Raw genomic sequence first — 10,429 nt, 5'->3', positions numbered from 1 at the left:
TAACGACACGGGCAGGGTACCGGTCACTAACGGCCACAAACGCCTCCTCTCCCCCCACCCCCCGGTCCCAACACTCCGTACAGCCTAGAAACTACTGGAACCGCCCGCCCCCGGCCGCGGCCGGCCAGTCACCGCGCCCCTGCTCAGCGCGCCCCAGCCCCGCCCCGCCGCTCTCCCAACCGTCGCCCCCTTACGTAACGCTCCCCGCGATTGGTGGGGGGACGAGCGTTCGCGGCGCGCGGCGGCGCGGCGGGCGTGGCGGCGCGGCACGGTACGCTATTGGCTGGCCCGGCAGCGCCAATCAGAGTTGAGCTGTTAGATTCAAACGGAGCGGGGGCGCGGAAGGAAGCGGGCGGTTAGTCTGAGCGGTTGCCCGTGAGGAGAACTGGTCCGTTCCGCTCGTTGCTCCTGCCGCCGCCTTCGCTGCCTCTCGCCATGGCCCAGAAGCAAATCTACTATTCCGACAAGTACTTTGACGAGCAGTACGAGTACCGGTACGAGGCTGCGGGAGGGCCGGCCGGAGGCATTAGGAAAGGGGCTCCTGCCGGCTCTTTCGGAGGGGGGCGGCTTGAGCAGGCGCTTCTCACGGGGCTTGTGCGACGCCCTCGGGGAGTAAGCGCCGCCGGTGGCGGCGGTGAGCGTGGCGCTGGCCTCCCTGGGGCCAGAGGGGCTCCCAGCCTGCGGGGAGGGGCCGCGCCTTGCCGTGCCGCTTCGTGGTGGGTTTCTGCGTAGCTGTCTACCTTTCCACCAGCTGGGGAGTGGGGGGGCGGGTGGGTGATGGGGATGCTGCTCTCGGCTGGCCCTTCCCGGGCGACCGTTCGGTGAGCCGGCAACGCAAGCCCCAGCCAAGCGGAGGCTGTAGGAAGCAGTGGAGGCGGGGGCGAAGCGGAGCGGCTGCGGAGGAGCTGGGTTTGGGCGGGGCTGGCGGCGGGGAGCGCTCGGCCCCTGCTGACGAGACCCGGGGGGTGCGGGGGGCAGGCGGCCCCATCCGCCCCGGCGGTGGCGCTAGCGCTGTCGGCGCGGGGCCCGGCGGCGGCCCTCCCCGGGCGAGGAGGGCTGGGGCCGTCTGGGCCGCCTCGGGCCCTGCCGCCGCCCTCGCTTAGATGCCCGCAGGAGCTGACGCGGGGAACTCGAACCCCTTGCGTTCGGAATGCTCTAGGCAGCCGAGAGTAAGGCCTTGTACTGCCTCCATACGAGCTGTGAATGTGGGCGAAGTGTGCATTTTGATTAACGTGTCAGCTCTGAAGGCAGTTCATAAGGTCAGGTCAAAAGAGTACTAACAAATGTATTTTGTAAAGCTTTCGAGACGGTGCTCTATCTGCTAGTTTTCAAAGCTGTGTTGTAGCACCAGTCGGTTCTGGATTGCAACGGATACTGTTGAAGTTCAGTCTTCTAGCCTTACTTGGAAGCACCTACTACAAACCGGGATTTTTCTTCCTCTGTGTAGAGGTCTGAGGGTCCCTCTTACCAGCTGACTCTTACGATCTCGAAAACAAGATTGAATGCTTGGCTTTCTATTAAGTGATAAAGGAACTTGCAAATGTGGAGAGAAGGGTGTATGTTTCTCCTCAGCTGACGGATCAGGCTCTTAAGTGGTGTTAGTGTTCCATCTTTCTAAATCAGCACTCTGGTCTCTGTGGAAAATATATTGTTGGTTACCAAATGCAAAATACAGAGAGTGACTTTATCAATCATTCTAAAAGCCCAAAGTCCTTATTTTTCAAATAGCTGATATGACAGCCAATTGCTAGCAACAGATACTTCTACAGAAGTAGCATGATTAGAGCATGCAGGGGAATTAATATCCTCTGGGAAGTAGGTTGACTGTTTCAATATACAGTTGCATTACAGATGTAATGTTTAGTAGACAATGTGGTTTTAAAACTGGATTCTGGGACAGTTGCTTCATAATCCAATTAGTGGTGTCTATCGGTCAGCACCCTAGGCTTCTTTATAGGGAATGCTGGTATTCATAACTGAACTTATTTACTGTCTTTCAATGTAGGTCTGTGCAAGTTTTCTGGTGTACACAGGCATTGGTGTATGTAGTATGTGTTTAATAATTAAACTTCTACAGGCATGTGATGCTGCCAAGAGAACTTTCAAAACAAGTGCCAAAATCCCATCTAATGTCTGAAGAGGAGTGGAGACGACTTGGTGTTCAGCAAAGTCTTGGCTGGGTTCACTATATGATCCATGAGCCAGGTAAGCACATCTGAACAGAATTAGATGAACAAGAGAGTCTAAAATGTCAACTATCTGGTGCTCAACTGAAGTGTGTAGTGTGTAATTACTCCTGCTGTGGAATCCAGCTGGAATTCACTACTGAATGTTTAGACGCCTCTCTTTCTCCTTGCTGTTTTAGCCATTTGTCAGCAAAGACAACATTACAGCCTTTATTTTAAATGTTCACATCCTCCTCCCAGAACTGCAAAATGCTAGCCTTACCCTTGGTGTATGTGGTCTATCAGTAAGTAGAAAAACCATGCCAGATGGGAAACTGTTCCCTACCTCTGCCTCTAGAAATAGGCTTCTTGTGAGCTCTTGAATAATGTTAGTATCCCAGTGACTGAACCAAAACTTGTGTAGCAGCACATCTTTAAATCATAAAGCTGACACACCTACTTTTTGTACAAAAACTTAATAGATGCTCATGTAGACAAGATCCTGTATTAATGCTCTGAAAAGTCTACAGAATAGTTTGAACTCTAGTTATACAGCCTACTAAAAGCAGCACTTAAAACCAGTCTTTCAATTAATGGGGTGTGAAGTCCTAAAACTCTGCCAACTAGGATGTACTGAAAACAGCCATTCAAGATGACTGACTTTTTTGTCAGGCTTGTCAGTAGTAACTGGTGATAGATGAATTCCAGCAGCGTAGAGTTCCAAGTTTCTGAAGAACCAGGTAAAGGAGTTGGTGTAACCTTCCAGTGTTTCCCTTACTTGGGCACCTGTGATACTTCAGGCTTTTTTAGAGGAGTTTACAATTAAGTCAGATCAATAATAATGTAAGCTGGCTGTATTAACTGAAGCGGCTTTTGTTGATGCTTGACACTATGTACCTAACAAGCACAGCATCAGCAGTTTGTTAGCCTAAGTTACAAAAGCTCATCAAAGTTAACAAAAGCTCATCAAATAGCCTGAAGTGGAGAGACAGACTTAGTACTAGTACTAACTAAAAATATTCTGTGTTTTTTCCAGTACTTCCTTCCTGCAAGTGTCTTAAGTTTATGATACTGCCAACCAGTATAAAACTTTCAAAAGCACCTGTTTGACTGTTGTAAGGTTACTGCAAAGTTGGTCTGTTAATACTACATATGGGGCCATATTAATCTGTTTATTATTTGACAGCAAGCTTCAACTATTGTTCAAGACTTAAATGGAAGAAATCCCTGTAATGAAGACTTAGGGGACAGATTGACAGTGTGTTCAATTTTATTTCCGCAGAACCGCATATTCTTCTCTTCAGAAGACCTCTTCCAAAGGACAAGCAGAAATGAACCATTGTCTATAAATCTTCTCTTAAATCTTCTGGAACTATGTATATGAGTGTATATAAGTCGGTAGTATTCAGTGAATACTTTAAATGTTTTAAAACATGCATCCATACCTGTGCATGAGCTGTATTATTCACAGCAACAACGCTCAGTCAAATGCAATTCCAAGTAGGCTGCTATCTTGTTCTAAGAGTGATGAATATCTTCTTTACTGTACTGTAAGTGCCTCTGGCTTTTAAGTTACTTCTTTAATTAAACTTTGTGTGGCATGTTCTGACTAGAGGATCACTTGTTACCTGTGTTCAGTAAATTTTGCACTCAGCTGTTCTGCTGAAGGGTAGCATGTTCAAATCTAGTGCCTCACTTGTTCAGTAGTAGGCATAAAGAAATAAACTGTTTTTGATGCTTTATAAAACCTAAGTGTCCAGAGTTCTAATTTGCCAGACAAAAGATGTCTAACATGCGAATCTTTTTATGAAGTAGGTACTTTTAACTTGGGGAACCTCTTTTGTTTCTCTGCAAGAGTTGTTTTGCCCTACAGGCTGAAGTTCCTAACCCTGATTTGAATTGGGAGCTGCAGGCAACATGGAAAGGAAGCTGGCAGTGGTAGGCAACACTCAGAGTAGCTTCTGCCATGCTCAAATTACGGGACTCTGTAGTTGTTGTAGGTTATAATGGGATTAATTATTCTGCAATGGCTACTTGTCATCCTACTTCTCATGGGGTGTCCTGTCTGGTGATGGGATGCAAGGGAATGTCTTAATGCTGCATCAGGGGAAGTTCAGGTTGGGTATTAGGAAGAAGTTACTCACTGAGGGGGGGGTCAAGCACTGGAACAAGCTCTGTGGGGATGTGGTTATGGCCCCAAGCCTGTTGGTGTTAAAGAAGTGTTTGGACAACGCTCTTAAAGATACAGTTTAATTTTGAGGTTGCCCTGTGTGCAGTCAGAAGTTGGGACCTGATCCTTGTGGGTCCCTTCCAATGCAGGGTATTCAGTGATGACTTGGTATAAACCTGTCTTAAGGTATTAAGCAGTACTTAATATTTCATGGAGATATTTTTATGCTTGTTTGATTTACTTTGTTAGTACCAGTTTATCTTTCTGCTGTGAACTTTTTGGTCTGGGGTTTTAGCCTGCACTTCCTGTCTTGCTTCCTGTTTTTTCTGGGAAGCTAGCTTGTACTCTGTGTAGGCAGAAGTGTTGTCAAAGTAACCTGAGTGTATTTCATCTGACAAAAGCAGCTGCTGGTTGTAGGACAGTGTGAACTCAGTTTCCTCACCATATGGAAGGTCAGGGCTAACAGTGAAACTCTGCTCAGTCCTTTTTTAGGAAGCTGTGTGCCAGCAAAGGTAAGCTGCTGGATGGACTTGATCTGACAAGTAACAGATTGCATCAAAATGGTCACTGTGGCCTCCTGGGACACTATACTAGCAGCCACATGATCAGATTTTTTTAAAAAGGTGCTTCAGTATATTTGGTGTTTGGGTAACTCTGTATAGTACCAGTGGTTGTGTCTGGTTCATTTCAAATGCAAGCTAGCATTACAGCTTGTGTAGGACTTTGAAGACCACCACCAACAGGAAGGTCTGTATGTAGTTTAACTGATGAAGTACAGGCTCTCCCTGTGTAATGCGTGCTTGTGATTAAGGCCGTTACGATGATGGACAAAGGTAAGTAACCTGCCATATCTGGTGAGGAAAATAACCCCTGTGGTCTTTCCTCTAAAGTTGCTAGAGATGTCTGTATCAGTGGTGCTCAAATGGTCTGTAACAGGCTCTCGGTGCTGAAGTGGAAGACTGTATATGCCTACCCCTCAGCGTGGGGCTCTCCGAGTGTCAAGCAGATGCCTTCATTAGAAGAACCATCGCCAAGAATCTTGCTGAGCTGTGCTGAAGCCGTGCTGTTCCTCAGGGCTTCAGCACTAGCGTCCTGGGTGTTGTCTTTGATGCCCTGCTGCCACTGGTGGTCCTTAAAAGGCTTTCTGCTGAGCTGTCGCCTGCAAGTGCCGACCGTTATGCTCTCCTGGCCCTTCTCCGGGGAGGCGGCCATCGGCCCTCGGGCAGGGTCAAGCCCCCGGCGCTGTCTGTACCTCTTCCCTCAGCTGCCGGGCCGGGGCCGCTCGCGGTGGCAGGGCTCGCTGCCTTCTCCGGCTCCTAGCCGCAGGGCCGGGACGGCGCTGGACGCGCCCGCCCTCCTCCCCACCCAGCCGCGCCTGGGCGGCGGGGGTGGGACCGGGACCGACCCGCCGCCGCCGCCCCCTTCCCTCGGCGGCGACGTCATCGCGGCGCGCCGCTGCGCCGAGCCCGAGGTGGCAGGGAAGCGGGGGGCGGCGGCCCGCCCGCGCCATGTCAGCGGAGGGGCGGCCGGGCTCGGGCCGAGGCGGCGAGGTAAGGGCGGCGGCAGCTCCGCGCAGTCCCCCGCTCCCCCCTCCGAGTCCTCCCGGCCTGCTGCCTAACGGCGGTGCGGAGCCGCCTCTCCCGCCCGGCGCGGGAGCGGCGGGCGGCCCGCCTCGACCCGCAGCCACGCCGGGGCCCGCGACCGGCTGCCTTCCTCTCAGCCGGCGGCCGGGGCCTGCCCGCGCAGGGGCGGCTGCGTGGGGCCCCGCCGGGCCGAGCGCTCCGGCGGGGCGGGTGAGGCGCCCCGCGCCTTGAGTCAGTCCTTGGTTCAGGGCAGGGGAGAGGAGCGGAGCCCTTCTGGGGGGGGCAAGACCGGGGCGGGGGCAGCTCAGGTTGGTGCACGGCGAGTGACTTCGCAGCACTCGGGAGGGGGAAGCGCCGTCATCGCTTCCAGGGAGCTCAAGGGTGAAAACCGCGTCCTGCTCGGAGTGGAGAGTCTGCTGGAAGGACCGCTGGGCATCCCGGTCGCTTTAAAGATGGGTGCGCAAACTCTGAGCGGTGGCGGTGGCGTTGCATTGCGCAGGGACTTAGCTTCCTGGTCAGGCCCGGGGGTCTTTAAAGTTAGCGATGAGCCGGCAGTCACAGTTGCCTCCTGTGGTACAATACGTGTTTAGTGAATGAAGTATTCCCAATAGTTATTCAACAATGCTTTGCCTTAATTATCTCTCAAGCTTATGCGTTTCTCATATATTAGTGTACTCAGCTGTGCCTGTTTCACATTTTATTTGTCACTGTTACAGTGGATGTTCATTGTGTGTTTGGATCTGCGTGGTAAATTCAGAAATGGAAGAGTTTGCAGTTATTTGTAATTTATTTTAAGCTGCTGGAGCTCTTGAAATGTTTATGATACAAGTGACTGCAGAGCTACTAGAGGATGCAGGGAGTCCAGTTTATAGGCTCAAGCATTGAAATTACCATTCAAATATTTTCAAAAGCCTTGTGTATTACTCAGTTATTGAAATTTGCTTCGACAAGTGAAAAAATCCCAGTTTTCATGTAGTGTGTCAGTTATCCCAAAAAACAAAGTCAGCTATAGGAATGACTTGTGGCATGTATTAGGGTGAGTAAAGCTGTGTAACGCTGTAATGGCAATAAATACTTCGAGTCTTATTTCAATGTCCTTCCATATATACATATCCAGTTTAAGTGGATGGTAATTCAGAACAAATGGAAAATCCGTCTTAATAGATTTGTGTTGTGCCAGAAATGAGAAGGCTATATAATTATTCATTCAGACAGACTACCTTAAAATATAGACATACACAAAGCCATTATTGTTACATGCTTCCAGAGTCTGATTTTATGGTAGTGCTAGTGTATGTTATGAGTTTTAGCTTACATTGTTCCAATCTAAAGTAAGACTTTGTATATTAGCATTTACTGCATCTTGTGTTAAGCAAGCCTCTGTCCTCTCCGTAACTGACCTTTGTAAGTATTTAATGATAAATGTGGTTATTAAGTAACTTTCCAGAGCATTTGCATTTCTGTTAGAATGCCTGGTTTTATTTCTCCCTCTTTCCTCCATTGTCTTTTGGTGAGCTTTATTGTTTTGCATGTTTTGTTAGAAAAGACCAAACTAACACTTTGCTATGACAGTTAAACGCACAAGGATGAGTATTTTTCACTTACAACATTAATCTCCAAATGCATGTAGCCAAAAACCGTTTTGTTTCTCAGGGCATCAAGTTGTCAGCAGAGGTCAAACCATTTGTTCCAAAACATGCGGCGGTAACTGTGGCATGGTCAGAACCCTCAGAAGCATGTGTCTTTCCTAGGTACTTAACTACATGCTACCCATTTGTTCAGGAACCATCTTTGGATAAGTATGTATATTTTCTGAATTTTTTTTGGGGGGGGGGGGCGGGTAGATTTTAACCTTCCAGTTTTGGACATTGAATACTCTTGTCAAGTCAAAGCTCTGATACATTAATATTCTAACTAGAAATGCTTGTGCATTGTCTTCATGATTTAGGTTTTTGCATTTATGTTATTTGGGCATATATCTGGTACCTTTCCTCTTGCTCCCAATCGCCTGTATTGTTACAGAGCATTAAGGAGGATTTGTTGCCTGTAATGGCTTGTTTGTGCTCTGGAAGGAGCTGAATCCAGTCCTTCGGTGAAAGAATGGTTGTGTTATGACAAGTCTGGGGTAAATATAGTCATATAAAAGGAAGAGGAAGATCCTTCAAGAAGGTTTCTCATGCTGTAAAACATTTAAATAATGTATGGGGCTCTTCCTGGATCTCCTCTCCAGAACCCGTCCATCCCCAGAAAGGCGGTTTTAGTAAGAATGCTCCAGGTTTCTAAAAGGTTTTTTCTAATAAGGCCTGAAAAAAAAGGTATTCGTGATAGGCTCGTAAAAGTATTGTTAATCCCAGAGCAAGCTAGAAAAAAGCCTACATAGTAGGATAGGAAATAATCGAGTCTTGTGATGTTACATAGTTCTCTAGTTGCTTTCCAGCTTCTCAGAACTCTAAGCATTGGATTGACTGCAATTACTGCAAAGTTATTGGTGCATCCTAACAAGTTCAGGTAGAGCCTTAGCAAACACATTCATTGTAGGCCTTCATTTTATCCTACAGGAAATCTCAGTATTTTCAACCCACTTTGATTTGTAATAGAAATTTAACATTGAGGTGAGTATGGCCTAATCTATACATTAGAAAAAACACAGCATTAGCATTAAAAAAAAAAAAAAAAAAAAAAAAAGGCAGACAGCAGCAATATTCTGATGAATGTTTTGCCTTGTTGGGACTGAGCCATACTTATTTTTTTTGACTCTTACTTGTTACTTTCCTTCTCTGAGTGTAAACTATGATTGTAAGAGTTCTTTTGGCTACAGTCTGTCAGAATTGCAACAGGCAGTAAGAAATGTGTTACCTGAAGTCTCTTGTTCTGATGGGAAAGTTTCTCCGTTTTTTATTATACAGCCAAGATTCAGACATTGGCCACTTCATGGTGAACACCTTTAAAAACTAAATGCAACTTTCTTAAGCTGAGAAATTTCCTTTCTCTCTAATCAAATTTGGATCGTGGCATATAGTTTCTGTACAAAGTGTGGGAGGAAGTTGGAAGGGAACTTTGAGTATACATTTGAAGGAAAAAGGCATGCCCCAGACATGCTGTGTTTTCATAAACTGTGATGGTTAAATGCAGGTCAGTTAATGATTATCTTATACTTCTGTGTTGTAGTTCATACATATCTTAGACCCCATGAGATGCTGTACTTCTACTTTGTTATTACGGCATTTTAAGACAGGTTTTACTCTTTAATGTTTGTATTTTTGCAGTCAAGTACGTAATGTGTATCATGTAGTTATACTGTGCTTTTCGTTTGTTTCACAAGAAAAAGCCTACCGAAAATAAGTACAAAGAATCTTGATAACCTTAAACAGAAATGAGGACTGTAACTGCAAAGCAGACTAGCTTTGAAACTTGGAAACAGATAACATCTGTGTTTTAAAATATTTGCTAAACTGCATGTTTTCCCAAAACAAAATTAATTCTTTTTAAAGCAGTCTATAAGAGAGAGTAAATACTTAATTGAAGTAACATGGAACAGTTCTCTTTTGAAATATAGCTTTCTTGTTAAACAAATTCTTCAGCCAGGGAATGATGTGTTTATCTAGGCAGCAAGTATATGCTGAAGATTTGCCCTGGGATGACTTCTCATCTCTTTCTCAATGTCCATCACATAGTGTTCTGGGAGATCCTGCCTTCCGTGAATACTCCAGCTGCTCTTACTCACCTGATGTTGTTTCAAATGTATATCCTGTAGCTGGCTCACAATATCATTCTAACAACTCAACACACTGTAATGGTTCAGGAATAGTCAGTGAATCTGCTGAGCAAAGGTATCCAATAAGACAAGAGAGTAAGAATCTTTCAAAGGTGAGCAAATACATGGTTGTTTTTTTTTAATTAAAATTAAATTTTTATTTTAAATCAATCTTTCTATATGTTTGGTTCATTTTTAAAAGTGAATAATCACACTCTGTTCTTGTAGTGGTAATGAATGGCATTTAAAGAGCATGGTAGTAATTTGCCCAACTTCACATTTCAAAAAAGTTCATGGAATTCTACAGTTCAAATTTATACAGTTTTTCAAGCAGTGTTTTTGGAACATGAGGGGAATTCAATTCTTTTTTCTCAGAAAGCAGCATCTGGGGGGAAAAAAAAAGACCATTCATTTGTGAACTATGCTTTCCTTTGTTCACTATTTGGGCTTGGGGGGGAGGCGGGAAGGGCTTTTTTTTGAGCCCCATGGCAGCTTCCGTGAACCAGAGTTAAGAGAGACCTGGTGGCTGTAATCAGCTATGTGGCTGATAAGTGATGAGACCACATCTGTTGTTGAAGGATTTCCAGGACCTGCCACAGGTAGAAAACAATCCACAAGAGAGTAGGAACTTGTATTGGTGTGGAGAGGGAAGAAACGTTCATGTTAGAAATGTTCTCTTTCAGTCAGAAGTAAAACAGATGTTTGGTAAACATCTGTCATCTTTTTGTGTGTGCCTGTTTGGGAATAAATTTCCTGA

General features: G+C 46.2%; 2 protein-coding genes across 13 annotated transcripts in view; both read left to right on the top strand.

The window, feature by feature from the left end:
* Nucleotides 1-312: 312 nt before the first annotated feature.
* CKS2 (CDC28 protein kinase regulatory subunit 2) lies at nucleotides 313-3,912 on the top strand. The gene is made up of 3 exons (XM_030005697.2): nucleotides 313-494; nucleotides 2,078-2,205; nucleotides 3,448-3,912. The coding sequence occupies exons 1-3, from the start codon at nucleotides 436-438 to the stop codon at nucleotides 3,498-3,500; spliced, it is 240 nt and encodes a 79-aa protein (XP_029861557.1). The 5' UTR covers nucleotides 313-435; the 3' UTR covers nucleotides 3,501-3,912.
* A 1,870-nt stretch (nucleotides 3,913-5,782) lies between these two features.
* SECISBP2 (SECIS binding protein 2) overlaps nucleotides 5,783-10,429 on the top strand; it is a 29,418-nt gene continuing 24,771 nt past the window's right edge. For 5 of the 12 annotated variants that reach the window (XM_041120608.1, XM_041120610.1, XM_041120607.1 and 2 more), the window contains exons 1-3: nucleotides 5,783-5,885; nucleotides 7,572-7,717; nucleotides 9,524-9,785. In XM_041120608.1, the coding sequence (XP_040976542.1) occupies nucleotides 5,844-5,885; nucleotides 7,572-7,717; nucleotides 9,524-9,785 (450 nt within the window). In that variant the 5' untranslated portion in view covers nucleotides 5,783-5,843. Of the gene's footprint in view, nucleotides 5,886-7,571; nucleotides 7,718-8,476; nucleotides 8,531-8,824; nucleotides 9,051-9,523; nucleotides 9,786-10,429 lie in introns of those variants that run through there. The other 7 variants (XM_030005881.1, XM_030005870.1, XM_030005882.1 and 4 more) reach the window with 4 other exon arrangements.

Source organism: Aquila chrysaetos, chromosome Z (genome assembly GCF_900496995.4).
Source record: "Aquila chrysaetos chrysaetos chromosome Z, bAquChr1.4, whole genome shotgun sequence".
In the NCBI taxonomy this organism is placed as follows: Eukaryota; Metazoa; Chordata; class Aves; order Accipitriformes; family Accipitridae; genus Aquila; species Aquila chrysaetos.
The sequence above is the reverse complement of the archived record's forward strand: the minus strand, read 5'-3'. Positions and strand labels throughout refer to the sequence as shown.